Source organism: Equus caballus, chromosome 12 (genome assembly GCF_041296265.1).
Source record: "Equus caballus isolate H_3958 breed thoroughbred chromosome 12, TB-T2T, whole genome shotgun sequence".
NCBI classification, from domain to species: Eukaryota; Metazoa; Chordata; class Mammalia; order Perissodactyla; family Equidae; genus Equus; species Equus caballus.
Window position 1 is genome coordinate 49,109,947 of NC_091695.1, and position 27,925 is coordinate 49,137,871.

At 64.2% G+C, this 27,925-nt stretch overlaps 2 protein-coding genes across 8 annotated transcripts; one reads left to right on the plus strand and one right to left on the minus strand.

The window, feature by feature from the left end:
• Window positions 1–1,244: 1,244 nt before the first annotated feature.
• Window positions 1,245–3,039, minus strand: POLR2L (RNA polymerase II, I and III subunit L). The gene is made up of 2 exons (XM_023654804.2): window positions 2,698–3,039; window positions 1,245–1,518 (listed from the first exon to the last, which is right to left on the minus strand). The coding sequence occupies exons 1-2, from the start codon at window positions 2,790–2,792 to the stop codon at window positions 1,410–1,412; spliced, it is 204 nt and encodes a 67-aa protein (XP_023510572.1). The 5' UTR covers window positions 2,793–3,039; the 3' UTR covers window positions 1,245–1,409.
• Window positions 2,878–27,425, plus strand: TSPAN4 (tetraspanin 4). 7 transcript variants are annotated; one of them, XM_023654795.2, is made up of 10 exons: window positions 3,717–3,935; window positions 4,579–4,699; window positions 8,637–8,736; window positions 12,458–12,537; window positions 22,499–22,690; window positions 24,314–24,388; window positions 25,395–25,496; window positions 25,621–25,752; window positions 25,849–25,932; window positions 26,899–27,425. In XM_023654795.2, the coding sequence occupies exons 4-10, from the start codon at window positions 12,475–12,477 to the stop codon at window positions 26,965–26,967; spliced, it is 717 nt and encodes a 238-aa protein (XP_023510563.1). In that variant the 5' UTR covers window positions 3,717–3,935; window positions 4,579–4,699; window positions 8,637–8,736; window positions 12,458–12,474; the 3' UTR covers window positions 26,968–27,425. The 7 variants fall into 7 exon arrangements, with proteins under 7 accessions (XP_023510566.1, XP_023510564.1, XP_023510563.1 ...); XM_070230331.1 differs by lacking the exon at window positions 3,717–3,935 and adding an exon at window positions 3,944–4,204; XM_023654798.2 differs by lacking the exons at window positions 3,717–3,935; window positions 4,579–4,699 and adding an exon at window positions 2,878–3,048.
• Window positions 27,426–27,925: the final 500 nt, after the last annotated feature.

Below are 27,925 nucleotides of genomic sequence, written 5' to 3' on the forward strand. Positions count from 1 at the left end.
CAGACCCATCACCCAGTGCCATGACACAAGGGCAGGGGACTGGAAGGGCAGCCAGTTGTGAGCTGAGAGCTGATGGGGTTCAAGGAGGAGGAGGTCAATGGCAGGGACACTGAGCACAGGCCTTGAAGCAGAACCTTGCCCATTCTGGGAGGGAAAGATGGTGGTGTGGCTGAAGCCCTCAGAGAGAAAATGTGGACAGACCTCGAGACGCCTGGACCTGCTTGTGGTTCTCAAAGATCCTCTGGCCACTGTGTAGGGACCAAGTACAGGTGAAAGTGGAGGTGGGAGGGCGTGGAGTGGGACTTCTCAGGTGCGAGCTGTGCAGCAGGGGTGCAAGGCCTGGGGCGGGGCAGGACATGAGCTGTCAATGGCAACCGGACTGGAGAAACCAAGAGCGCTGGGCCTGGAGGGGCAGCCAGGGCTCGGCCACCATGCCCCACGGCTTGGGCTGTCCACCCCTGGGCAGACCTTGTCATCTCCCGACCGGTTTCCTCATGTGCACTCGGAGGACCCTGTTTCAGGTGTCCAGGTATCCAGGCCGACCCTGAAGAAGGTGCCAGGAGAAGGCTGCCTCCCTCTCTCCTAACTGCATACTCCTACCCGCCAGGGTGACAACTTTCAACTCTGTGGCTCAGCCAGAGTTGAGCTCTCTGGCCGCTCCACAGGATGAAAGCTAATGCCCAGGACGTGGGGAGCTCGGCTAGCCCCAACACCCAGGAGACCCTCCTCAGGGCCACCCCCAACCTGCTATGGGGGTCTCAAGGCTGGTGCAGAGGCCAGGCCCTGCTCCTCCCCGTTGGCAGGAACTTGGCCAAGGGGAGGGGCCTGCAGGGCTGGGGTGGAGCCTGGAAGCCTGTGGCAGCAGGACCCTCAGGATGGACAGCCAAGACCACAGTGGGCACCCTATTCAGAGCCCAGAAAGTCTGGTTCTTGAGATCCTGGGAGAGAGAATGTGGGGACCTCTGTGCTCAGCCTACACAGAGCACAGAACCGGGTGGTGGGGATGCCAGTGTGTCGTGTCCCTGCCCCCCAACAGCGTTCTTGGTTGTCTGTGGCTTGTTGGGTTGTGACAGTGCACATTCCAGAGGAAGAACCCCCAGGATGAGCAGCCACCGCCATTTGGATGGCTCTCCTGCCTCCCGGGCAGTGAAGGCTGCATTCAGCCTCAAGGGGCCTCAGGCACGAGGCAGGACATAAACGCAGGTGGCAGGGAGTCCCACAAAGCCAGGCCAACTGTTAGGACCTCCTTGTGGCTCAGCCAAAACCTTTACTAGAGAGTTCTTTTGAGAGTGGGAGATGCACACCCACACAGCTCGGGGCAGGCATCGCTTCCAGCTACCCACACCTTGGTGGAATGGACCCTGGGCAAGTGGTCAGCATGGCAGGCGGGTGGGCAGGCTCCTGTGCAGTCACTTCTCCAGGGGCGCATAATTGAGCAGCTTCTCGATCAGGTCAACGTGGGCTAGCAGCATGCGGCGGCAGCAGTAGCGCTTCAGACCCAGCGCGTCCAGGGCATCCCTGCCAGCAAGGAGAGTGGCTGTGGTCAGTTCACCCTGGCAGACGGAGGGCCGTGCCCAGGCCACAGCAAGTCCCACTCAGCTGCTGTGGGATCTTTCCTCAGCTCTGCTCCCAACACCAGGGAGAGAGCCGCCTCTCCAGGGAGCACCTTCTCTCATTTCCTGAGCCAATTAGAGTTCCCAATTTCCCTGGGACCTAGCCCCAGTCACTCTCAAGGCCTGAAAATTTCCACATCACTGCCTCCAGTGTGCAGAGATGGCAGCTTGGGGAAGGGGAGGCCAGGCTGGGAGGTCCCTGCCTGAGGCATCCCAGGGAGGGGATCCTGTGCGGGCTGCCAGCCATTCACCGGCACTCTGATCACTGGCAGCCTCATGAGGGCCTGGCGCTAACATGCAGCCCACCCATGGCTTCCCCGTTCATCCAATACACTTGCACTGAGAGCCTGTGGTGTGGTGGCACGCCCCAGGGGTTCAAATTTGATCAGGACATGGAACCGTCCAAACAGGGGTGAAGGGTCAGCCTGTAGTGGGGAAGAGAGACTAGGACAGGCATAGTGGTAACTGCAGTGCTAAAGGGCAAGCACAGAAAAAGAACCCCACCACAGCCTGACGAGAATGGCTATGTGGTCAGGAAGCTTGTCCTACGTCCTAAAATGCAAGTGGATTTGCAGGATATGGGGGTGGGCGGAACAACAGAGAGATGATGTTAGAAAGCAAGAATAGGAAGAGGAGGCTGAGAGCCGAACTGTGGTGGAGAGGCGCTGTGGCCCGCCAGAAGGATACCTAGGAGTCCCCAGGACACCAGTGCCTTGATGCCCAACATCTCTCCTCTCCCCAGGCTGGGGAAGGGTGTGTGTTTGGCAATGCTGTCCTGAGGGCAGGTCAAGAGAGCAGGGCTGGAAGGGACCCCTGGTCCGCAGGGTCACCTGAAATCTGATGAGTGTCCCCACCCACCCCGCAGGCTGGGACGCCCCCGACCCCGCTCCTACCCCGCAGGCCAGGACCCGCCCCGCAGGCCGGGACCCCTGACCCTGACCCTGACCCCGATCCCGACCTCGTCCCGTAGGCCGGGACTGCCCCACCCCTCTCCCCGCCCCGCAGGCCGGGAGCCCCCTACGCTGTCCGGCCCCGCAGGCCGGCGCCCGGGTAGCCTTCCCTCCCGCGCCGGCCCGCGCCTCACCCTTCGGTGTACTCGGCCTGCAGGAGCCCCAGGTAGGCCTCCCACTTGTTGCCGACGATCTTGCCGCAGGTGAAGCAGCGCACGGGAATGATCATGGCGGCGGCAGAACTGGACGCACTCCTCGGCCCGGCGGCGCTTCCTCTTGTGGCCCCGGCCCCGCCCCGGGCGCGCCCATAGAGCGGGGGGGGTGGGTGGCAGACCCCGCCCCCGGCCGCCGCCAGCCCGCCCCGCCTGCTCCGGCACCGCCGGCGTCCGCTGCCCGCCGCAACGAACTGCCTCCGCGCGGGTCAGAGGTCCCGGGCCCCGCGCGGCCGCGGCGGGAACAAGCGGCGCCCCCCAGCTGCTGCTTTGGTACGTTCCGGCCTACGGCGGCCGCGCGGGGACTTAAGGGCTCGGCGGCGGCAGTTCGCGTTTCTCGTGGCCGCATGACTGACAGCTGCGCGGCGGGCAGAAGGCGCGCGCAGGTACCGCGCCTGTCTTGGGGATGCGGCCGGGGTCCCGCCGCCCGCGGCGCCCCAGCGGGACCGGGGCCGGAACCAGGACCGGGAGCGGGCCCAGAGCCGAGCCGGCGGGGAGTTCGTGCCTCAGCGCGGAGCCCTGAGCCGAGCCGCAGCAACAAGTGGCGGAGCCGGGGCCGGGGGCGCGGAGACTCGCGGCAGGGCGGAGAGGGGCTGACCGGCTAGCGGGGCCAGCCTGGGCGGGCGGCCACGGCGGGTCTTCCCGCTGCCCCTCCCGCCCTGCCCGGACGGGGGTCTCCCTGCCTGCAGCCCCTGCCTGTGGCTGCCCGGGGGCCTCTGCTGCTGAGTTTGGGGGTCCCATTCCCAGCCGCGGCCCGGCCCCTCCGGGCACTGCCCGGCCGGCTGGCCTGCGCAGTATCGGTCCTGGCCGGGTAGTTAGTTACCTGCAGCCCCGACGGCTGAGGGCGCGCTGGGAGCGATCCGGCCTGTGGCACGCTCGCTTGGCCGGCAGCTCCTCCCCCGCAGCACCGCCTCACTCCGCTTCGGCCCGCGTCCCTCCTCCCTTCTTGTCGGGGAAGGAACAGGGAGGGGGTGCGGGATGGGTCTGCACCCGCAGCAGGCTAGGCCGTGCTGGGTCGCCCGCGTGCTGGGGGCGTCGGACTTCTGAGGACCCATAGGGGAGCGGCGGCTGGGGAGGGTGGTCACAGAGGGTGTCGTGGAAGAGGTGCTCGTGAGCTGAACCTTGAAGAACACAGGATTTCACCAGGGGCGAGCCTGAGTGTGTGTGAGGGGCGAGACAGATCCTGGCAAAGGGAGCCTTTGGGCAGAGGCCTGGAGGCCGCACCTGCAGAGCTGTCCAAGGAAACAGCTTTGCACTAGCTTCAGAATAGGTGGAAGAGCTGGAGGTCACGGGGCAGGAGCCACGGAGGATTTGAAGGGATGGAAGGCTGTGTCTCTGAAAATGGGGTGGAGTGAGCCCGGTGACCCTGGGCTGGGGGCTAGGGGACAGGCAGTGTGCTGTGAGAGGCGGGGAAGGCTCCCTGGAGGAGGTGAGCTTTGGGCAGTGGTGGGTGGATGTGTGGCAAAGTGGCACCTGTGACTTGGGTGCGTGTGCAGACTCTAGGCAACTTCACTGGCCTGGGGCGTCTGGATCTCTGATCAGGATCAGTCCAGTGTTGCGTCCCAGGCATCAGCTACCACCCCTCTCAGGTGGATGATGGACTCTGGCCTCAGTTGGGGGGCAGGGAGATGGAGGGTCCTCTGGGTTCTACCTGGGGCTGGCCAGAGGTGCTGCCTGCCTGGAGTTTATGCCGCCACCTTCGCCTGGGTCCTGGACAGCCTCCCCCGTGGCGTTTGCCATCCCCCACCCTGCCACGTGCAGAGCCACGAGCCGAGGCCACTTCCCTTCCCTTCCCTCCCCCAGGCTGACTGGACGCACATCCTGTCCCCGCCAGAGGAGCGGGATAGGGGGCCTTGAGTCACAGTGGCCTGGGGTCAGACTCGGGCTCAGCTGCAGAGGCTGGCAGCGGCTGGTGGCTGTGGAGGTGAGGGAGACAGGAGGGGGATCCGGGATGTCAGCTGGGTGGACCTTCAGGAGCTAGTGGGGGTGGAGGGCTTCCTGGAGGAGGGGCCCAGGGCCTGCCCCACCCTTGCTCCTGCCCAGAGCCTGAGCAGTTGTTTACTCCAAGAGAGTGAGGGGAGCCAGCCTCCCGCCCCGATCCTGGCCAGAGCCAAGTTGACATTCCTGGAATTCTGAGCGCTGTGTGTGGATTTGGGGGCGGTGGCTGGCCTCCGCTTCCTGAGCTCCTCCCTCCAGCTCCCTGATTTCCCAGGAGAGGCCATGGGGAGCAGTGCGGCTGCCCCCGTCCCAGCCCGTGTGCATACTCCCAACACACGTGCACGAAGGCTCCTTGGGGCCCTCGATCCTCCTGTCTCGACTCTGCCGTGGCTCAGGCCTGACCAGGCTGGACCAGAGGAACCTGGGGGAGCCTCAGAGGTCAGCCCTGCCCTGCGGCCTGGACCCTGGGTGGCCGTGTCCCTCTGTGTGCATGTGTGTGTGTGTGTGTGTGTGTGTGTGTGTATGTTAGGGAGGAGCAGGCTGGGGTGTGGGCAAGGCTCTCCTCAGAGTGGGCAGGGGCAGGAGGGAGCCATGGGTGCCTAGGGCCCTGGTGGTTGGGGGTGGGGCTATGCCTGCCTGGAAGCATAGGTGGGGGGTCCTTGCTTCTCCCCTGGGTGCGTGTGGAACCCAGGCCTCTGGGGAGGGGTGGAGAAGGGGACGGGAGAGTGAGGCTAGGTTTCTGAGCATGGAGTGTCCTGCCCCTGGTGGTGGGGGCATGAGGAGGGAGGGCGGAGCTCACATGTGGTTTGGAACCCGTGAGCCACGCTTCCTGCTGGAGGGTCACTTCAGGGCAGATGCAGACGGGACAAGGGGAAATCAGCAATTGAAGTTTGAGCTGCTGAGACCCTCTGGCTGAGCGTTGCCCTGGAAACAGGCTGGCTACAGGGGTACCCTGGCCTGGGAGTGGGCTGAACCTGCCCCCTGGTCCTGGATCCCAGCCTCAGTTTCCCAATCTGTAAAGTGTGGGTGGAACCAGAAGCTGCCCAGTGGGAGGGTCCCAATCCTGGCTGTTCAGGCGTGGGGTGCCAGGCTTGGCCCCTAGCCCTGCTTGCTTTGGGTAGATGTGGGCTCACACAGGGGATATGCACGGTCGAGTGGGGTCCATGAACATACATGTTTGAATGCCTCCCTGGGGTCAGGTGGGGTTACCCCCCTGCTGTGCCCACACTGACCCTCTCGGCTCTGGGGGCTGGGGAGTCGTAAGTGGTGGTATTTGTAGGTATGCTTGAGGCCAAACTGGCCTTAACCTACAGACTGTTTGGACACGTCTGGGCCGATGGCATTTGGGAACGTCACCATCTGTCAGCCTGGCTGCCCGGGCCCCGTGTGAGGCTCCCTGAGGGTACGCCTCTGTTGGGGTCTGGGGGGCGGGGGAGTGTGTGTCTGTGCAAGGTGGGTGGGCACACACTGGGTACCTGAGGTAGGGTGCTCCTGGAACCTGCAGTGGGTGGGAGGTGCACCCCAGGGTCCTAATTGTGTCCCCTCCACCCCAACCTCCACATGGCCAGGCAGAGAAATACCTGAGGGTGGCAGGAGAAGAGGGAGTTCTGGGGAAGGCTTTGAGCTTGGGGTTGGCCTCAGTGGGCCCAGGAGGAAAGACCGGGGGCCCCTTGGTGGCCTCTTCCCCCTGGGACCCATCCCCTGGAGTAGGTGTCCCCCAGCCCCGGAGGCTCCCGTTTGGGTGGGGGGATAGGACCCTGAGCAGGCTCTGGGTGTGGGGGGTGCCAGCCTGCCGCTCCCCCGGGGTGGGGGCCTGGGTGGGTGCTGGGGCCTGGCAGCAGGAAGGCGGACACCACAGGCCTGTTTGTGTTGGCGGGGCCCTCCCAGCTCCTCAAAGCCGCCTCAGAGCTGGCTTGGCCTGGGGGCCCAGAGCGGGCGGGCTCCGCTCTGCTTTCTACCCTGAGCTACTCCCACTGGGGTGTGTGCTCCCAGGCCAGGCCCCTGCAGCTGCTTGGCTGGCTGCTGGGGCTCAGGGTAGGCTAGGCCACTGGCAACCGCCCGTCAGCTCCCGGCCTCCAAGTCTGCATGGGCAAGCGCTTCTTCGGCTTTTGGGGAGGTTTCTCTTTGAGCAGGGTCTTGGTCTGGCCAGGTAGGTGTGGCTCATGGTCCCCTGGGGCCCCAGCCCGGGGCCCTGGAGGGTCCAGAGGCACAGGCCAGGGTGGGCAGGCTGTGGGGGTGTTCGTCTTGGGGTTCTCACTCAGTCCCGTCCCTGTTGCCTGCTACGTGTGCCATTCTGGGGCACACAGACATGCCGGGCTCTGTACTCAAAGGAAGCCCAGGGCCGAGATGGGGTAGGGAGGCTTCCTGGAGGAGGAGGCTGGGCCTGGGTGAGTCAGGGAGCCAGCCCTGGGCCTCTCTGGCCCCTGCACCCATGCCCCAACTGCAGGGTTGTATCTAGGCTATGCAGGATGGAGGTGGGGGGCCCTGGACTCGTGAAGGGGCGTTGTAGGGGCTAGAAGGGCTGCAGGTCATTCACAGAGGGTCCAGGGGCTGCCTTGGGGCTGGGAGTTGGGAGTATGGCCAGGCAGTGGTCTGGTCCAGGCTCAGCTTGGTGTTGGCTTGGGTCTTCCTCACATGTGAGGGCCCAGGAGGGATGGGGGCCATGAGAGATGCTGGTGGTCTGCCCTTTAGGACCTGCCCAGGAGGCCCAGCCACTGATGCCCGGGTCTGGGGGTGTCGGCGCCTGCAGATCAGCCTCAGGCCTGTGCGAGTGGTAGGGTGTGATGCGTGGTTTTTGGCTTCTGGAATGTTGCTGTGGGCTTTGGGTCCCTTAGCTCCTGGGGAAGGGCTTCATGGAAGAAGGTAGGAGGGGCGTGTCCTTACCACATCGCCCTTGAGGTTTCACTGGGCCCAAAACCCCTCCCGGGACGCTTCATCCCTGGGCACAGCACTTGTTGAGGGTGGGGGTGCGGTCCCAGGGTACCAGACCAGGTGCATCTTCTCTCTGCTGTGATGGGTGCTGTTACCCCCTAACTGAGGTTCACGGGGACCGGTCTCAGTTCATCTGCAGGGAGGAGGTGGGACTCCACCCACTCAGTGGCGTCCTGTCCGCCCCAGGCACGGGTTGGAGTGGACCAGTGGGCAGTGGGCTGCCCATGAGGGGGTGGGCACCTGCCACACTGGTGTTTTGAGCCTGTGCAGCCCCCTCCTGTCTTTGGGCTGCTGGCAAGACCACCTGCCCCATCCTCCAGGCTGCAAGGAGTCCCTGGTCTAAAGGGCAAGGTGGGAGGGCATGGCTGGGATGCCATCAGGCCCCCCATGTGAGCTTGTTGCCCCCTCCCCTCCCTGGCTGGCCGGGCAGGGCAGCATCCCCCTGTGAGTGCCAGTGGCAGATGAATAGGCCTCGTGAGATATCGCTGCTGGCTCTCTGGGGAGAGCATTAGGCTGGTGGCTTAGGGCATCTGTCTGCTCCGAGCAAGGAAGGGGTGGGGTAGAGAGCCTCTCAGGGGAAGTCGACAACACAGGCTGGTCCCAGGGGTCTGGGACCTCTGGGGGGTGGCACACCACTGCATGCCCTGAATCTGTGTGTAAGTCCATAGCTCCGAACATGCGTGTTCTCTGCGTGCACGTCCCCTCTCTGTGTCTGCGTGTGCAAGCCTGCCTTCCTGCCTGCACATCTCAGAAAGCTGAGTGGCCGGAGGCTGGGGATGCAGCCTCCCTGGCCTGGGCCCTGGTGGGTGGTCTGGTCCCCTACGTCTGCTGGTGTACCCCATCCGCCCGCCGGCCACCCCTCTGTCCCTGTAGGGACCTGGTCCTGAGTGGAGGGCTGTTCCTCCCCTTGGGCCTGCCCTGTGTCTGGGAGCTCCCATGGAGGTGGAAGGAGGTGTGGCGTGGCCTGCAGCCTGCCCGTGTTTCCTCTGCAGAGCTCCAGCCTGCCTTGGCTGTGCTGACCGCTCACCCACCCGCTGGCCCACCTTCAGAGGCGCTGAGCACCGCCTGGCTTCTCACCTGTGGCAAGCCCAGGTATGTCACGGCCTGGCCAGGGCAGCACTGGGCTGCCTCCTGGTCTCCCCGATGCCTGGCCCAGGGGCCTGGCCCACTGGACGTACCCCTGGTCCTGGGACAGACCGAGCCAGCCAGATGTCGCCTCCTGAGTGTGTCTCATTGGGGCCCCACCTGCTAGAGGAAAGGGACTCCTGCGGGAGAGGGGCTGGGCTTTGGGGACAGGGTCCCTGGGCTGCAGCCCTGGTGCACCCATGTCCTTTCTCTGATTGACCCTCGTGTCCTTGGGTGGGTCTTCCTGATTCATCCCAGATCAGACTCACCTGCTCACCTAGGGTGATGCATGCAGGGTTTTGTAGATGGGAGAGGGGGTGGCAGGAGTATGGGGGTGCGCTGGAACGGCATTGGCTGAGCAAGATGGAGCTGAGGGCATCCTGGTTGCTGGGCCCAGTGTGGGAACCCAGGCAACACCCTTGTCTGCCCCAGTCCTCGCCCCGCACCCCGGTGTGATGAAGGGGTAAGGGCTGAGCCCATGGCCCCCCTGGGGAGCCCTGCCTGTCAGGGCTCCCCTCCCAGCTCAGCTCATCTTTGTCCTTGGACGCCTTGCCTTGGGAGTCAGGCTGCTCCTGCCCTGTCCCCACCCACCCCCGGCCCCAGTGACTTCCAAGAAGATAGAGCTGACAAGCTGGCTGCAGGTTTGTTTATGCTGGCGGAGGCCTAGCTGTCCCTCCCAGGGTTGTCTGACCCTGGGCTGCAGGGGTGCTGCGTGGGGGGTGGCTGGCTGTGACCCCATCATGGGGGTTGGTGTCTGTGCAGGGTGTGTGTGGTGGGGTTTGGTTTCTCTGAAGGGGGGTGTCTCCTGCTCAGCCCTGGGTCCTCCCTCAGCCTCTTGTGCCTGAGAGTGCATTCCAGGCACACGCCCTCTCACACTGACACGTGCAGGGACCCCCATGGTCCTAAGTGTCCAGCCTCGGTGTGGGCGCTGGGGCCTGGCTGAGTTGGGCCACTGGGAAGATGGCCAGAGGCTGCTGGGAGTCACCAAGATCTCGAGGGGTCACCAACTGCCACTTGCTCCGTGTGACAGAACTGCAGATGATGGTCTCTGCAGGGGCCTGGATGGGGTCCCTCCACTTCCTGCTTCTCCACTCAGCCTCTGGTGCATGGTCACAAGTGTGTCCCTTTCTTGTGGCCCCGGTTCACCAAAGAGCCCTCGGGGGAGCACAGGGTAGAAGGGCCACAGGAAGCCCCAGGCCAGCAGTGTGGGCCAGGCAGGGACTCTGGGGCTGTTCTGTCCCACCTCCCCACCAGCGCCAACTCTGCTCAGAGAGGACTCACTGGGGCTTGAGCTGCAGTTCCCTGCAGAGTCCTCCGGGGGCAGCAGAGGGCCGGTGCTAGTGGCCCTCAGGGCCCCTCAGGGCTGCCAGACCTCACTGGACCCCCAGCAGTCCACACGTCCCCCAGACTTGCTGCTAACCCTCCAGCACCAGGCAATCTCTCAATTTGTCACTTTGTCAGCATCGCCAGTGGGGCCCCTCCTTCTCCCTCACTGAGCCCTCCTCCTTTTCTCTTGTCCCCTCTCCTCCCTGCTCCCCTCCCACCCCCCTCCCTTCCGCCACCCTCTTCCTCATTCCTCTCACTATTCTCCCCTCTGAGCTCTGCTGCCTGACTCTCAGGGGCCTTCAGTGAGTCCTTCCCTCTTTGGACTTCAGTTCCTGCGACCGTCCCATGGCGTGGACACTGCCAGTAGACTGCCATGATGGGCGGGTAGGCCATGGCCACAGCCACTAGCCCAGGGTGCAAGGGCACAACCATGCCTGCAGTGGCCTCTCTCCCGGAGGCCCGGGCTCCCCTGCCTGAACCCAGAGAGGAGGGGTCTCAGGCCCTCCTGGGCATCTGGGCAGCAGGCCTGAGCTCAGGGAGGAGGCATGGAGGCCACTTGCTGATGTCTTCCCCTCACACCAGGGCCCCAGAGACTGTGCTGCCCCCACCAATGGGGTGGGTTATGGGGGCACAGCTGTCCCCATCTGCGATTGTGGGCATGTGTGAGTATGCCTAGGCTGTTCCTTGTGCGTGTGTCTGCACATCAGCAAATGTGCACAGCACCAGAGCAAGGGGCACTGGGGCACATTCCGGGGTGTGCGCCAATCACCGTGGGAGTCTGCGAGCCTGGCTTGGGTCCACGTCAGCCTGTATGTGTGTGTGGATGTGTCTGGGAGGGCGCAGGGTCCGACTTCCAGCCTAAGCTGTGCAAAATGAAATTTGGGGCCCCTTGGTCAAAAATTATCAAGCATTTCAAGACTGGCAGTGCAGCATCAAATCAGCAAGGGGTCCCATGTGACGGCACATGTCACATGCCCCTAAAGCCAGTGCTGTTCCCTGCCCAGCCAGACAAGAGCAGGGGAGGGGGCTGGGAGGGGGCGAGGTGAACAGCCCACCCTGGCTGGGTGGAGGAGCGGGGTGTTGCCAGGAGTGGAGCTCTGGGCAGGAGCTCTGGGCCAGCATTCCATGGGGCCTGTCTTCAGGTCCCTACAGATCACTCCTGCACTCCTGGGTGTTCCTGCCCCTCCCTTTAAGTCTGAAAACCTCTGGGACGGGACATGCCTTGCACAGTGACCCACCTCCCTGGTGCCCAGGGCTCCCCTGAGCCCCATCCCTGGCCCCTCTCAGGGTCTTGCTCCTTAAACCGCAGCTCTGCCTCCTCCCTGCCACTACTCGCCCCCCAAGGCTGAGTACTCCTCAGCACCTCTCCCCATCCAAGAGGTGAGCTGCGGGACCTTTGGGGTCCCAGCGCAGCCTTCGCTTAGCTCAGGGTGGAGGTGGGGGGAGGCTACTTAGAGAGTGTGCACCCCAGCTGTGTTCCGGGTCTACATTCTCCCCAGTTCTACCTCGCTCTGGAGTCGGAGGCCTCGGTCGGGGACCAAAGCCGGAGCCACCTCAAGTTGCCACCAGAGAGCAACTGGGTCACCCTCTATTTGCATAGTGCTTTGCAGATCTGTGCGGTCAGAGGTCTCCAAGCCCGGCCCGGCAGCGGGGGCCGGGCGCAGTGCGGCCGCGCGGGGAGGCCGGGGGCCTCGTCCCTGGGGCTGAGAGCTGCCTGGGCTGCAGCCCCCGACCCCCGGCCCCCGACAACGCTCCCCCTGTCCTTCGTGAGCATCTTCCTCCCCGGCGGGGCGGGGACCGGGAGAGCCAGGGGCGCCGGCGCGGGCGGAGGGGCGGGCGCGGGCCGGGGGCGCGGGGCCGGGGCTGCGATTGGCCGGTGCGGGCGGCGCGGCGGGGAGGGAGGGGTCCGCGGGGGCGGGGCGGGCGCGGATTGGTGGGTGGGCGGGCGCGGGGCGGGGGCGCGGGGCTGCGGCGGGCGGGCAGGTGTCCGGGGCCCGCGCGGGGTCCGAGCGGAGCGGGCGCGGGGCCGAGCGGGCCCGGCCGGCGGGATGCGGCGTGCCGGGGCGGCGGGCGCGGGGCGCTGAGCCCGGTGGCGGCCCCGGCGCGATGCGCCGCTCGAGCACGGACGAGTCCACGTACCGGCGCAGCCCGTCGCCGGAGGGCAAGGAGCCGGGCTTCGCGCGCGGCGGCCCGTTCCGGCGCTACAGCAGCCTGTACGGGGGTGCGGACAGCGGGGGCGGCGGCCCCTTCTTCGGCCTGCACTCCAACCCCGGCCCCAAGGCGGCCCAGGCGCGCTACACGTCTCCCAAGGGCAACAAGTACGTGGTCTTCTACCTGGACCTCTCCTTCATCTTCCTCCTAGAGCTGAAGCGCTGCAGCATGGCGCGCGGCTGCCTGCAGGGCGTCAAGTATCTCATGTTTGCCTTCAACCTGCTCTTCTGGGTGAGTGGCGGTGGGGACCCCGGGTGGCTGCTCCGGGCTGGGGTGGGGGGGGGGGGCGAGGAAGGACCTAGAGTCGCTGCGCTGGCTGGGATGGGGCGCGGGACACCTGGGAGGTACATGGGAGTGGTGTGTGTGCCGGAGGCTACTGCTCCTGCTGGGGACCAGGGCTGGGCCGGCCATGGGGAGGATTTCCGCTACTGCGAGGTGCAGCCGGGCCTCTGCACTCTGGGCGCTGTCCCGCGTCCTCTCCCGTCTCTTCCCGAAACCGGACGTGTCCTGCACCTGCGCGCCCGACACGACGGTGGGGCACTGCCCCTGCTTGTGCCGCGGTTCCGGTCCTGGTCGTGGCCAGCAGTGCGCTGGGACACAGGTGCCTCCCTTCTGTTCCTTCCTCTCCCTCCGTGCAGTCTGCGTCCTTTCTCTCCCCTGCCATCAGACTGACCCACAGGCTCTAGGGACCTCACTTCCCGAGGGGATGCAGGGGTGAGCTGGTCCCCAGTCTCCGAGGTGCTGGGGGAAAGGAGAGGAGGGTGTGTGCACCAGAGAGCACTTTGGCTGGGCCGCACACTGAGCAGGACCGTGGGCCGTCGTGAGTGCCGGGGAGGTGTCCGGCTTCCCTGCCTCCCGTACGAGTGGAGGGGCTTCCCTAACTTTTGCTGAGGTGGACTGGGTTTGCTCAGACAGGACGCACCCACGCCCAGGGTCAGAGGTGTTGGTGCTACAGGGTGGCCCCTTCCCCCAATATCAGGGACAGAGTTGCCCCCGGCCCGGTAACTGCAGGGTGGCTGGTGGGCTGGGGCTGTGGGAGGTGTCACACCTGACCAGGTTGGAGCAAGCCTGATCAGGCCTGGGGCTCCACTGGCCGGGCTGCAGGAGGCTTGCTGGAGAGATGATGCCAAGGTCACTTCCTGCTCCATGTTAATTCCTGGGCAAACTGGCCCTCCACAACTGGGAGTGAGGAGGCGTGGCTTTAGCTCCCCAGGGTTCTAGACTGGAAGGAGGCTTCATTTGCATCTCATTTCCATGTTTATTTGCATGTGGTCCAGTTGAGGCCACATGCCTAGAAACCTGGGTCTGCTTTCTACACATCCCTTCCATCCTGGTCCCTGGCTTTTTTCTCCCTAGCTTGGTGGGGAGAGTCAGGGTCACTGGGAGGGGTGGCCAGCCTGAGCTGCCTGTGGGGTGTGACCCCAGGGGACTCCTGCTCCAGATGTTCAGTTCCAGAAGGGTTGACCCTGAGTGTTCTCTGCAATGGAGGGGTGAGGCTCTGGCCCAGAGCGGAGGCTGGGAGCCGATAGCAGAGGAGGGGCGGCCGGAGCTCTGCTCTGGCATGTGAAGGGGATGTTGACCAGGTGCAGTGGGCACCAGTATGGTTAGCACTGAGTGGCTGGCAGAATCAGCATGTCCTAGGAAGTATGATAGGAGATGGCTGCAGGTGACAGTGTGACCAGAGCGGGCAGCTGTAGGTGTCGCCTTGACGGTGGTGGGCAGTGTAGGTGGTGGATTGACTGGGGGGATGAATGGGAGTGGTCAGGTCCCAGGAGGCGCACAGGACCTGCTTCTCCCCTCATCCGCCCTCCTCTCTGACCTAGCCGCCTTCCTGCAGGGAAGAGGAGGGGGCCTCCGGTGGGGCTGTGCTCTGAGAGCAGCCCACCCTAATGGGTCTGCGGGTGGAGCTGTCTGCCCTCTGAACCCCCAGGAGCCTCCCTGCCAGCTGCAGGCAGACACGCTCCGCTGATCCCTGGTGGATGATGTCCTCAACCCGGAAAAGAACAAAGCAGAAACCCCTTGGGACCCTCTCCTGGGCTGGAAAATCCAATTCCCCTTTATTATCCAATTACATCTCCCAGCCAAGCAAACTGGGCCCCTTCTGCTGGCCTTGGCCCCTCCCCACCCCAGCCTGGTGCCCAGGGGGGGTCTGAGACTGGGGGGTCTGAGAGGGGTCCCGGGCCTGCTCACGGGAAGCAGGCAGAGGTGAGGGGTGGTGTGAATGGCCAGGAGCCCAGGCGTGACATCCGCCCTGCCTTGTCCCTGTGCAGATGTCAGTTAAGCCCTTCCTGCTGGTGACAGAGTGGGGGTGGGGGGGTTAGCACCCTTTCCTGGGACTCCGGCTTCTTGCTGTCTAGGGTGCTGGCCCCTCCAGGAGTGTTTTTCCCTCCCACTTCATTTCCTCTGATTGAGAGACCAGAGGACAGAAGCCCTCTGGAGTGTCGTGCCTCAGTCACCCCACTGGAGCTAACTATAGGGGTCGGGGCTGAGGTGGTGGGAGGGGTGTCCCTGAAGGCTGGACCTCAAGACCTTTGCCTGTGTCGGTCCTGACCCTACCCTACAGGGCCAGGCTTGGCCACCACGGAGCGACCTGGCCAGTGTGGAGGTCGTTGGCCAAAGCCGGGGTGGAGGTGAGGGGAGTTGTGTCTTGCAGGGCAGCCGTGCCTGTCCTGGGGTGGCTCCCAGAGCGGGTGGGTGCTGGGAGCCTTGGGAGAGGGCAGGACGAGGGAGCCTGGGGTGCAGGTGCTGGTGCAGGCAGGACGAGGGGAGGGCCCCTCAGAGTTCAGAGCTGACCTGCCCCCAGACCCACACCTGCCCTTCCACAGCATACGGGGACCTCACTGGGCAGGGCCAGCTGTGTTAGGGACACAGTCACCCTCCTCTGAGGCATGCACAGGTTGGGGACAGCTTAGGGCCAGGGTCCCTGAGACAGGGCCCAAGGTGTCTGGTGGAGAGGGCTGTGTGCTGGGCCCAGGAGTGGGTGGGGTGTGCCACGTGAGATGCTGGCCTGGGGTGAGGGGGTGGGAGCCCTCGGGGTGGCAGAGAGGAAGGAGGTGCTCTCCCTGCCCCTCCCCTGCTCTGGGTCAGGGTGCTCAGGGCAGGTGGTCCCCGGTGGTCCTGGAAGTGGGCCTGGGTGGATGCAGGGCTGAGGGAGCAAGGTGAGGGTGCTTCTGTGGCTCCCCCGTGGCCAGGTGCCACGCCTGGGCCTCAGCTTTGCGGGCCCAGCTCCTCCCAGATTTGGATCAGCCGAGCCAAGCGCCCCTCATCCCACTACTCCCTGGAGGCATCCCTCCCCACACCCCCTTCCACCTCCGGGCTGCTCCCCGCTCTGCCTCCTCCTGCACGTGTGCTCAGGGCTGGGGAGGGGGGTGTTGAGCGCTGCCTGCCAGCCCACTTCCTGCTGCCCAGGCCACCGTGGGACCCAGGTCCTGCCCTCCTCGGGCCCTCAGTTTCCAACACATGGGGGCCCCGGGTTTTCCCCTTTGATGAGCAGCTGACGATACCCAGCTGGCCCTGCCTGCTGTTGCTGGCCTCTGGGCAAGGCACCCTGAGACTGGTGGAGGAGGGACCCATGGTTAGCAAAGGGCTCTGCAGAGCTGTGGGCTTCCACCTCTCCCTGGTCCTCCCTGCAGTTGGGGAAACTGAGGCACGCCATGGATGCCCTGCCCGAGGTCACAAGGGTAGGGCCAGCGAGCCTGTCAGACCTCAGACCTCACGGGTTCTCCTGGCGATGCTGGAGGTGTTCCTGTGTCCTGGCTCCAGTTTCTTCCTGTGACGGGGTGAGGCACAGGGGCGGTCCTGCTTCCTGCCACGATCCAGGGTGGGTGGGCAGTGGGCATGAGCAGACTCGAGATGGGCAGAGGGAGGGTGGGCAGGTTATGTGGTGGGACCGGGCCTAGAGGGTGCCTGGGAGCAGGTGCTGGTGTCCACACGGGCTGAGGGGGTTGCTTGGCAGTCCTGGTCAAGTCAGGGGTCAGGATGCCACAGGAGGCTGTCCTGCACGAGTTCTCGTCCTTTGGCCAGTGGCTGGCTGACTGGACAGATGGAGACTCTGGGGCCTGAGGATGCTGATCTGCTCTGTGGTGGCAGCGCCAGGTCTCTGGGCCCTAGTCCCCACCTGGGACCCTGCCCACTGCACCCAGCTCCCCAGGCAGAGCCCTCCCCCTGTGGTGGGGATGGCAGGCAGCTGTGCCATAAACAGCAACAATTCGTTTCTGAATAAAGGCCCTGACTCTAGAACCTGGTTGCATGTGCCTGTCAGGAAGTTGGTGGCTCCCCTGTTGGGTTGGGGGTGGCAGCGGCTGGTCAGGGGCCCCTGCCTGCCCAGCTGTGGGCTCCATGTAGCTCTGGCGTTGTCCTGGGTGGCCTTCCCAGGCCTGTCTGCCCAGTGACCCAGGCGGGCTCCAGGGGGCCTCTGTGCAGGTCCCCAGAGTCCAGCCTGCTGGGAGGGAGGGCGTGGGGAGAGAGGAAGGCCAGCCAGGCCTCTGTGTGGATACAAGCTCCTAGACATAAAGCAGAGGTGGAGTGGGCTGCAGGTGGGCTTGGGGCTCTCTCTGGGGTAGAGAGTTGTGGCCTTGGCTGCTAAGGGCTGCACCAGGCCTCAAAGGGCAGAAGATCATGTGGTGGGAGGGGGCCTGGGTCCCAGCTGCACCTGCCCACCTGTGGCCCTGGCCCCAGTCTCATGGGCTGCTGGGGAGCACTGGGCATGGCGTGTCCTCCTTGGCTGCCCCAGGGATCATGGCAGTGAGGAGCTGCCCTTTGGGGCCTGGCCTGGCGGAGGCCCCTCCCTCTCCACTCCCCAGTGGCCCTGCCTGGACCTTGTCTCTCTTTGATGCCCCTGTGCCCTCCAGCAAGCTTCTCCTGCCCTGGAGAGTGGACTTGTAGCTTCTCGGAGCCCCGGGCCAGGCCTACTCTGCTCCCCCTCCCCCATCCCTCCTTCTTGGACACCGGCCTCAGGGGCTCCTTGGTCAGTGGGGCCATCTCCCAATGGGCTGGGGCCAGGTCTCCTCACCTCCGAGTTTGGGAGCACCTGGGGGGCTCCTGGGGTGGTGGGTGAGTGAACAGGACCTCTGATGATGTGGGGGCATTGTGGGGGCTTGCTGGTGTTTAAGAAAATTAGTTCCAGTCAATTACATAGATTTTAAGTGGACAGCACTGTGAGTTGTCACCCAGGTAGCAACATCAGGCTGAGGCTGGGAATATTTCCTCAACCCAGAGGGTACCCCGAGCCCCTTCACTCAGCTCCCCCAACTCCTGCCTGGAGCAGCTGCAGACCTGATTTCCAGCACGGTGGACGAATTTTGCCATTCTTGAGCTTTATAGATGGGGTCCCCCCGTGGCTGTTCTTGGCTGGGAGGAGCGTGTCACCCCACAATGCCCAGCCCCCACCTCAAGGCTGTGCCTGCTGCCGGGCGAGGGGTTCTGGACGAAGGCTTGGCCCCTGCCTCCACCCTGTTCCAAGGACGTGGCCAGCTGCCCGGCCATCTGCCACGCTCGCTGAGCCGTGTGGCCGGAGGGGCAGCAGCAGAGGGCCTGGAGGGGGATGGCATCACCAACCACATGGTCCCCACCCGCCCAGCTCTGGTCCATACTGAAAAATACACAGACAAGAGAAGAGATGGCAGGAAGGTGGGGCATGAGGCAGGCACTGGGCTGGGGCTGGGCTGGGCAAGGTCAGTGGCCGGGTGCATGCTCATGGTGTGTGGGTGGGAGACAAGGAGACCACAGCTGACAGTAGGGCTGCCATGGGGGACCCCGACGGTGGGCTGGGCTCCTCTCCCAGGCTGTCGTGGGGTGAGGTCTGCTCCTGGACTCCACCTGGGTTTCTGTCTGGCCGGGGAGGGGGGCCCAGGCAGTGAGCGAGTGGGGCTTAGGGAGGTGTGGGGGGAAGTCAGGGTTGGGGTGGGGTCATGGCCCCCCAGCTATTGCTGCCCCAGCCAATCTGGCCCAGGAGGGACCTGGAGCTCCTGGCCCTGCTGGACTCGCCCCGCTTGCCCTGCGTTTGGAATCCCGTGTCTGAGTCTAATGTTTCCTCCTGTGCTTGGAGGCTGTAATTTTCCTGCCAAAGTGTTTGAAAAGCTGCGTACGCAGAAACATTTTCAAAATTACAGGTAATTTTATTAACCACGTGAGTGCACTTGGTCAGTGTGTGTGTCTGGTCTGTGCGAACGTGCTTGAGCATGGAGGGGCTTCGGGGCTTGTGGGGGCAATGGGTCGGAGGGCAGCATGTCTGTGACGTTTGCCTGCGTGTGACAGCGTGTGTGTGTTGTTTGGGTGACACCGTGTGACAGCGTGGGCTGTGTGTCTGTTGGTGTGTGTCTTGGCGTGTGTCTGGGTGACAGCCAGCTGTGTGTCTCCTGCCGCGTCGGGTGGAGGTGAGAGCATTTTGTGGAGTGTTAATTAAGGAAATATGTTTCTGTCAGGGCTAGGGGCGGGGGCCCATCCCTCCCAGGTCCCCCAGGATCTGGACTGACCCCCCTACTCCCCACACTCGCTCTGCCTGGCGCCCTCCTGGCGCCCTGTGCGCCTCCCCACGGGGCGAGGGAGCTCAAATCGCTCAGATCGGCTCATTTTCCTGCTGACGGGAGCCACCCGCCGCAGTCCTTGAAGGCAGAGCCAGCCAGAGGCTGTTCAGGTTTTAAGTAACAATTCTCCCCTTTGCACCAGGCCCTCCCCTCTACTCAGGGACCTGCTGCCAGAGGCAGGCCCACCCACGGTGGCCCAGGCTGCTCAGCCCCGAGCTGTGACCCTCCCAGAGTGGGGGCTGCTTGGTTCAGCAGAGGTGGGGAGGTTGGGTGGGGTGCTGTGAGCCGGGCGTGGGGCCTGGGGTTGGCTGGCCCAGCCAGTCACTGTGTCCCCAGAGGGCCTGACTTCTAGTTTCCTCCACAGGGAGGTGGCCCGCTCTCCCTGCCCTCCCTGACCCCGGTTCCTCCCCTGCCCCATTGCTGGTCAGGGGCCCTGGTGCAAGTCTGCACAGTGTTATTTCTGTATGCAGTCGTCCCCTGGGTGGCCCCAGCTCCAGCCTTCCCCCCCCGCAACCCCGCCATGGTCCTTGGAGATCCTAAGAGACCCTGAGGCCATGGGGAACCGGTGTTGGGTGTCCCGATGGGATTAAATGAGCCAGTGCCTGTCACTGCCTCCTCTCTGCATCATGATATCACAGTGGTGCCTCCCGAAGGCCGGCGGAGACACCCAGGGGTGCTGGTGGCCCACTCTTGCTCCCTCCGCATAGCCTCGCCTGGGGTCAGCACCGCGGACAGCACCACCCTGCTCCCCTGCTAGGGGCCAAGCCTCCATCCCGTGCAAGGTTGTAGCCCTCCCACAGGTGGGGGCACACACATCTCCTTACAGCCAGCAGATCCCACTCCGCTCTGGGCTGTGACTAAGCCAGCTCTGCAGTGAGGACGTACCCTCTAATTAGGTGCATCACCTAGTGTCTGTGTCCCCAACTTGGCCCCTGGTTCCTCAGGCTCTGGGCACACACCGAGGCACATGCGCCCCAGGAGGCGTGTGCACCACTCCCCTGGGCGGGTCCCCTGGCCCACTCCCACCTCCGAGCCTTGTCTGAGTCTCCTGGACCTGCTGTCTGGGCAGCCGCCTCTGGCCGCCTGGCCTCTGGAGTCTGGTTACGGCACCGAGTTTGATCAGGAGCCTGACCCGAGCTGGGCGCTGTGCACAGGCCTCAGGGGTGCGAATCCTGGCAGCAGGCAGAGGTTCTTGTCACCGTCTGTGTGGGCCCCTGTGGGAATTGCCATGGCTGTGCAGCCATTGCCAGGGGCACGTCAGCCCCTGCACCAGGGTCTGCCCCATCCTGGTGCCCAGAAGCATGGGCCGGGCCCTTCCTGTGCCTGGCCCATCAGTTCCCCCTGCCCCCTTCCCGAATCCCGCCTGGAGCCACATCCCCCACTCTGCCCTGGAGAGACTCAAACAGGCATGATGACCCTCCCACCAGAGGAGCCTCCTCTTGGGGCAGGTGGCAGCCCAGCAAAGCTTCCCCAGGCCCTGCCCTGAGCCAGCAGCATCCAGAAGTGTTTATAAGTTTTATTTATTTATTTATTTATTTAGATTTTTTATTTTTTTCCATTTTTTTCGCCAAAGCCCCCCGGTACGTAGTTGTATATTCTCAGTTGTGGGTCTTTCTAGTTGTGGCATGTGGGACGCTGCCTGCTGCCTGCTGCCTGCAAGGGAGCAGGTGAATTTAACCACTTGGCCACTGGGCCAGCCCCTGTTTATAAGTTTTAAACAGAAGCTCTTATTTTTTGTGGAAGGAGCAAAGAGGGGCCGGGGGGGTGGGGCGGACAGGACCCTGTGAGTGCCCTGGGCCAACTGGATCCCCCGCATTGGGCGGTAGTGAGTATTCTAGCTGGAGGGCTCTTCTCCGAGGCAAGGCCCAGAGGGACCCCAGACGCTGGTAGGAGGCCTGGGCCAGAGCCCAGCCCCCCAGGAGCTCTTGGCTGCTCCTGATCTTGGGCTGGGAGTTGCATCCCCCTGTAATTGCAGCCTCCTGCTAGCCTGGCTTAATGCATGATGTGCATGCTCCCTGGCGAGCCAGCAAGAATGGAGGGCAGCTGCCATCACCCACCCCACCTCCACCCCTGCGGCCAGGGCTGCTGTGCTGTGGGGGAGGGCGAGCGAGTGCACATAGGGAGGGGGAAGCCCTTCTCGGATGGAGGTCTCAGGGCCCCATCGGGCCTGGCTGAGTCGTGGGGTCCCTGCCAGGGTCGGGGCCCCAGGCCTGGGAGTTGGGCCAGTTGGGGGGGGTGTGTGGCTGGCCCTGACTCCCTTCAGCTCTTCCTCTCACTTATGGGTGGGTGGCTCATCTCCTAGCCTCTGTGTACTAGTCTGGGGGGGTGTGCATCTGGCCATCGAGGCCCGGGAGGCTTTTGGGGGTGATATGGGGCTTCTGGTGGCCCTGGGTTGACACTGTGTCCCCTGGGGTCTCGTGGCCCAGCCTGTCCTGTGGTGTGCAGGGTGAGAACTCTGCAGATGCCCTGGGGGCCGAGCCTGTGGGTCCTGGGCCAGACGGTGGGGAGGCTCCTGGTGGGGTGGGGGTGCCAGGTCCCATGTCTTCTCCAATCCTGGAGTGGGGCGGGGGCCCCCAGGGCTGCCCGGCCTGCCCCAGAGTCCATCAGCCAGCAGTCCCCAGGTGGTCTCCTGATGCCCAGGTCAGCATTTGTGGGGGCTGCCCACCACCAGTCCGTGCCCCAAAACACATTCCCCCATTTCATCCTGAGGTGACCCAGAGCCCAAGGCCTCAGTCTTGAGGACTGTGGGCCGGAGCCTCAGCCCCCTCGGCCAGTCCTGGCCCACCCTTGCTCCCCAGGCCGGGCAGCCCTGTCACCATGCAAGGCCGAGAGCCGTCTCTGGATTCATCATCGCCTTCTCCCTCTTCTTCCTGTTATTTTAATTGACTTTTGTAATAATGGGCAATTATGAAATTCAGTGAAAGCCCCAGTGGTGGAGGTGGGGAGGCCGTGAGGGCCGGGGGGCAGCTTCTCTTCACTCCTGTGCTGGCGCCCAGGTCGGGGCCCGGAGGTGCTTTGGGGCTTATGCTTAGTAGGTGACAGCTGGGGATGCCCAGAGGGGCCCACAGGGATAGTGGCCGCATGGGGTCTGGTGTTGGGAGTCCTCAGGCCACCACCGGGAAGCCAGGTTTTAGGAAGAGCGAATGTGTCTGGTCCTGCAGAGGCCTCTAAGGTGGGCTCTCCCTGGACTGCTCAGGTTCCAAGGGGCTGTAGGGCTGGCTACAGCCCAAGGGCTGCATGGGAGACAGGGCGCAGGCCGGGCTCTGGGGCAGAAGGGGATGCTTCCTGGAGCCGGTGGCGTTCAGTGGGGAGCCCTGGGCCCCTGGCAGGGCTGCCTCAACAGGGTCATTGAGGCAGGGACAGGCACCCTCGTCATGACCCAGGTGGAAGAGTGTCCTCAGACCACCCCCTCCTCGTCAACCACAGTGTGACCAAGCCCTGGTGTCCCGTCACTGTGGCCATGGATCAGGGGTGTGTGTCAGGACAGGACTGGGATGGGCACCTGACCCCCGGAGGTCAGTGGGGTGGGCGAGGGTGCACCCAACTTGGATGCCATCCTGGGCTCCCATGGGGACTTGGTGGGACTCCTGCCTGCTGTGTCCCTGGGGCCCAGGGTGTGCAGACAGCGGCCTCACTGCCCCTCTCTCTCTCCCGCCTTGTGGTCCCAGCTGGGAGGCTGCGGCATCCTGGGCGTTGGCATCTGGCTGGCTGCCACGCAGGGGAACTTTGCCACCCTGTCTGCCTCCTTCCCGTCCTTGTCGGCCGCCAACCTGCTCATCGTCACCGGCACCTTCGTCATGGCCATTGGCTTCATGGGTTGCATTGGGGCCATCAAAGAGAACAAGTGCCTCCTGCTCACCGTGAGTACAGGGGGTGGGGGCACGGCGAGTGGGGTGCCGGGGCCCCCTGATACATGGCTCCCCACATGTGCAGACTCTCCGTGGGGATGGGGACAGTGTTGGGGCCGGGTCACTGTGATGGCCTTGGCAGCCCTCTGGGTGGCTGGGGGCCTTGGTTGGGGTCTTCCAGGCCAGGCTGAGGCTGTGGGAGTCAGGTGTGGGGGGCTCTCAGAGGTGGTGCCAGAGCTTCGTGAAGGCCTCCCTTGATAGGACACAAACACGTGTGCGCACACATGCCCACCCCATACACGTTGCGCAGTGTGCCAGGCAGGGCCCCTCCAGCCTGTAGTGGGCCTGTTTCGTCTAAGACGACTCCTCCCACGATCCCCTCTGCAGCTCCCGTCCCAGGCCTCTCAGCTACCCAGGACCCCCTGTTGAGAGACCTAGAGCCCCTGCCTCAGCCTCGGAGACAGACTTACAGGCAGGATGTGTTTCCCGTTCTCGGGAAGGTGAATCACAGATCGTTACAAAGGAGGAGGCTCCTGGCTCCTTACCTATGAGCATGCCCAGCAGAAGCCTGGGCGGCAGGCTTGCTCTGGTCCTAAACCACCTGCTTCCAGCGTGTTCTTTGTCTGAGAGCCCTTGCCCGGGGTGGGGCCTCCCAGGTCTTGGAGGGCATGTCCCCCATCTGCACAGTTTCCCCAAGTGTCCAGCATATTCCAGATGTGCCCATCAGGGCTCAGGGCTCGGATTCCTCAGAGCAGCAGCTGGGTCCCCAGCTGCCCTGCTGGGGGGCTCAGACCCCTTGGACAGAGAAGGAGGCTGTAGTACATATGGAGCCCGACCCTGGCCTTTCCCATGGGGTGACCCGGAGTTCACAGCTTGGTGCCTCCTGATAGCAGTGTGGGCCCTGAGTCCTGAGCCCAGATTGAAAGGAGACCAGGTCAGGGACCGCAGGAGAGGACAAGCTGCTCTCCTGGCCTCATCCAAGGGCCATATGGGGCAGGGCTGGGGCTTCAAAGAGAGCTGTGCCCCCCACTTGTCCTGGCTCCTATCCCCATCCCCTCCTTTCTGGAAGAGTAATGAGGTGGGAAAGGCAGGGCTGGCACAGGCTGCCTCCACTGCTCAGCATGGCCCTGGTCCAGGGCCGAGGTCGGGGCTGTGCCTCTTGGGGCGTTTGAGTGGGGGCTGCCGCCTGGTGGGCAAGGTTTGTGTGGTCAGAGGTGGGGGCTTCTCCGGCTCAAGGTGGCGTCCCCCCATCTTGGTCTTGCCTGAATGGGCTTGGGCCACCCTTGGCTGCCCTGAGGGCCAGGGTCACTGTAGCCCGACCCACCCCCTGCCAGGTCCCCTTGGGCATCGTTCTACCTGCCTGCCCACCACAGGGACACAGGCACGGAGCACACACGTGTGCTCACAGACGTGAGGCTTGTGCTCAAGCTTCAGCGTGACAGGACGGCCCCTGGGACAGAGACTGGAAGGTTCTGAGGGAGGTGGGCAGCATCAGGGGAGCATGATGGTTTCCAGGTGTGGGGACCTGGCTGGGGGTCCTGGGCAGCACTGGGTGTCTGTCTGAGGTTTGGGGCCCCGCCCTTGGGAGGCTCCAGGGGTCAAGTTGGGGTTGCTGAGGCATGTGTCCCCCCCCAGTTCTTTGTGATGCTGCTGCTGGTGTTCCTGCTGGAGGCCACCATTGCCATCCTCTTCTTCGCCTACACGGACAAGGTACAGCCATCTCCACCCAGCTGGCTCTGGGTGTGGGGCTCCATCCTCACCTTCAGCGAGGAGCCATGGTGCTGTGGGTGACGAGGGGTGGAGGGACCCCGTGCTCCATGTGGATGGACAGTGGCCCCTGCATCTAACCAACTGGGGTCCCGGGGCCACGGGTTTGGTCTTAACCACAGCCACTGGAGGCCAGGCATGGAGGGCGACGCCGGGGCCCTGGAGGCTCCGGGAGGTCTCTGGCCCTTGCGGGGCAGAGCAGTCTCGGTGCCAGAAGGGAGGGCTGTTGAGCGGAGCTGTGTGCTCTGCTGAGGTGAGCTTCCCTGGGGCTGGGCCAGTCCTGGGCTGCGTAGTAGGGATGAGAACCATCTCCCCTCCCCCATTTATTTATTAAATCCTTTGTTTATATCAGGGCTCATTTGCATGTATTTTATTCTTTGGGTTATAATCCAAGAGTATGTTATTTTTTGCCACAGGGAGCTCTTCCGGTTGGCCCCCTCTCCCTTTGGCACGCCCCCCCTCAATGCACTTTTTGGGGAGCGCTTCCCTCTGGCTCTGGAAGATGCTCCAGGCCCGCCTTGGGCATCTCCTGCCCGGGCCCTGAACCGGCCGTTCCTCCAAGGGGCCCTGGTTCCTTCACTGGAGGACGGTCTGAGGAACCAAGATCTGGGCACAGGTGTGCTCCTTGCTTCTAGGCCCTCAGCTGATGGCACAGAGACGTGTGTGTACAGACATGGCCTCAGTATTTCTGTCCCTGGCCTCTGTACCTGTGCATGAAGCTAATGTGAGTTTGTGCCGGTGTGTCTGACTCTAATCTACACCCTTGTGCTCAGTGCCACAGGAGGCCCAGGGAGACGATGGGGGCAAAGTCCTGGGCGCTGGGGGGCTTCTGGGAGGTGACTCCAGGGAAGGGACAACGGGTGCAGGAGCCTGGAGCTGGTGTAGAACTTGCATGAGGGAAGTGGAGCCTGGTGCGAGGGTGGCCCTGCTGACCCCGCTGCACTTGCAGATCGACAGGTACGCCCAGCAAGACCTGAAGAAGGGCCTGCACCTGTACGACACCCCGGGCAACGTGGGCCTCACCAACGCCTGGAGCATCATCCAGACCGACGTGAGCGGAGGGGCGGGGGAGGGCAGAGGCATGGCGTGGCTGGGGCGTGGCCGGGTGGAGGCGTGGCGTGGCCGGGGCGAGGGGCCTGCCCCCACCGTCCCAGCCCCCCTGCCCTCTCCCGCAGTTCCGCTGCTGCGGGGTCTCCAACTACACGGACTGGTTTGAAGTCTACAACGCCACGCGCGTGCCCGATTCCTGCTGCCTGGAGTTCAGCGAGAGCTGCGGGCTGCATGCACCCGGCACCTGGTGGAAGGCGGTGAGCCTGTGCCCTCCCCACCCACCAGTCCTGGCCCCGGGACCTGGGGGTGGAGGGCCAGCCTCTCGGCCCTGGTGACGCCTACTCTTCCTCCAGCCGTGTTACGAGACGGTGAAGATCTGGCTCCAGGAGAACCTGCTGGCTGTGGGCGTGTTCGGGCTGTGCACGGCACTGGTGCAGGTAACACGGGCAGCGTCACCCCAGGAGCCTCCTGGACCCACCCAGCCCCCCACCCCACATCCCCAGGCAGAGGTGGCGCTCATAGGGGATGGTCAGGGATGACCTCCAGTGGAGATGACCTTTGACATCTCAGGGACAGACAGCCACCCCTGGCTACTGAGCAGAGAGCCCTGCTCTCTCCTAGTGGACAGAACCCCAGACTGGATGCCTGTGTGCTGAGGGCCCATGTACACAGGGCCAGCCCTGTTCCTACAGCCCCAGGCCTGGTAGCCATGGTGGGTGGTGGTCACAGGGCTGCCCAGTGCAGATGAAGGGTGGGTTGCCCAGGCCTTGGTGCCTGGGTCCAGCCAGCCAGCCCCTAATCCCCCGCCCCTGGCCCCCGCGGAAGTCTTGAGCATCAGCACTCTGGGGTGGGGTGGGGGCTCTCAAGGCCGATCAGTGGCAGCAAACTCGAGCATCAGAGCAGCCCCCATTCTGGGGTGCACAGACAACGGGTCACAGGCAGTTCAGGCAGACACTCTTAGAGGTGGTCTGGATGGACAGACAGGAGCAGGCCGCTGGGGGCCTCCGGGCAAATGGGGAGGGGGCATGTGGCCCAAGGCCCAGGCTGGAACTGATGGGCCCTGAAACAGGCCTCAAGAGCCGCCAGCAGAGCCCAGGGTGGCCAGACCCCAAGGGAAAAGTGGGTCTGGGGGCTGAGCCCTAAGAACCCTCGGGGTGCCCCTATGCCTATGGTAGGCAGGCCTTGTCCAGAGGCTCAGAGAGGGTGTGGCTGTGATGGACCCAAATTGCTGATTGTAGGGGAGGCATCCCCAGAGAAGTGGGGTACCAGGCCATCCGGGAAACTGTGGGGTGGGATCCGAGGGCCCAGGCTTGTCCGAGTCAGGGCACCTGCCATGGGCAGGACCCCTTCTAGGCTCACAGTTCCCTGGAGAGGCCTCGCCCAGTCCCCTCATGTGTCCACAGATCTTGGGCCTCACCTTCGCTATGACCATGTACTGCCAGGTGGTGAAGGCTGACACCTACTGTGCGTAGGCTGCTCGCCGTCCGCCACCCCCGCTTCGCTGCCAAAAGATGTCGCCCACCAGGGAGACGACCACGTCCCCACCTGTCTCTCCTGCTGCAGAACTCTGCGCCAGTCTGGGTGTGGGGGAGGGAAGGAGCAGGTGGCTGGAGCCCCCAGGACCCCTGGCCAGGCCTGTGAGCACCGTGCTGGAGGCGGGAGCCTAGTACTGGCCACATGCCTGGGGCTGGGGGCAGGAGGGGCTTCTGGCGCTTTTTACATCCATGGATTCTCCAGAGCAGTGTTTTTCCCCTGCGCCCCTGTCCGGGGCAGGGGGTTGGGGCCACACACGGGTTGGGGTGGGGGGTGAGGGGCTGACCACTGGTCCTGGTGCTCAAGATGGGGCCACAGTCCCGTCATCCACATTCCCCTTGGGGCCAGAGCAGGCTCCAGGTGCATCTTAATAAAGTATGTGGGCAGCAGCCCCCCACCCTTGTGTCTGTCACTCTCCTGACCCCTAGGCAGACCCTGTATGGCCATGGTCCCCCCACTGATAGGGGTCTGGTGCCTGGAGTGGGTTTCCTGGGCATGTGCAGGCCCAGGTGAGCTGTCTGGGCCAAGCAGATGGTGGCTCTTGTGCCCAGAGGGGACAGCCAGCCCCAAAACCTCCAGGAAAGAAGTGGCACAGGGGCTCTGAGGAGCAACCCTGAGTCTCCCTGAGCTGTCAGTGGCTGTCCTGGGGGTGCCCTCCCCCCCGGCCCGCAACCACCTCCATCCAGCCCCTGTGCTAGGGATGTTCCCCCAACCATCTCCATCCAGCCCCTGTGCTGGGGACAGCCCCCCACCCGCGACTATCTCCATCTGGCTCCCAGGCCTTGCTGCCCTCCCCCAGGGGTGTCCTCCCCCAGTGGCATTCAGCTCCATCTTTCCCACTATCTTTCTTTCTATTCCTGTTTGTTTGGTTTCTGGGAGCTCTGCCCCTTAAGTGTT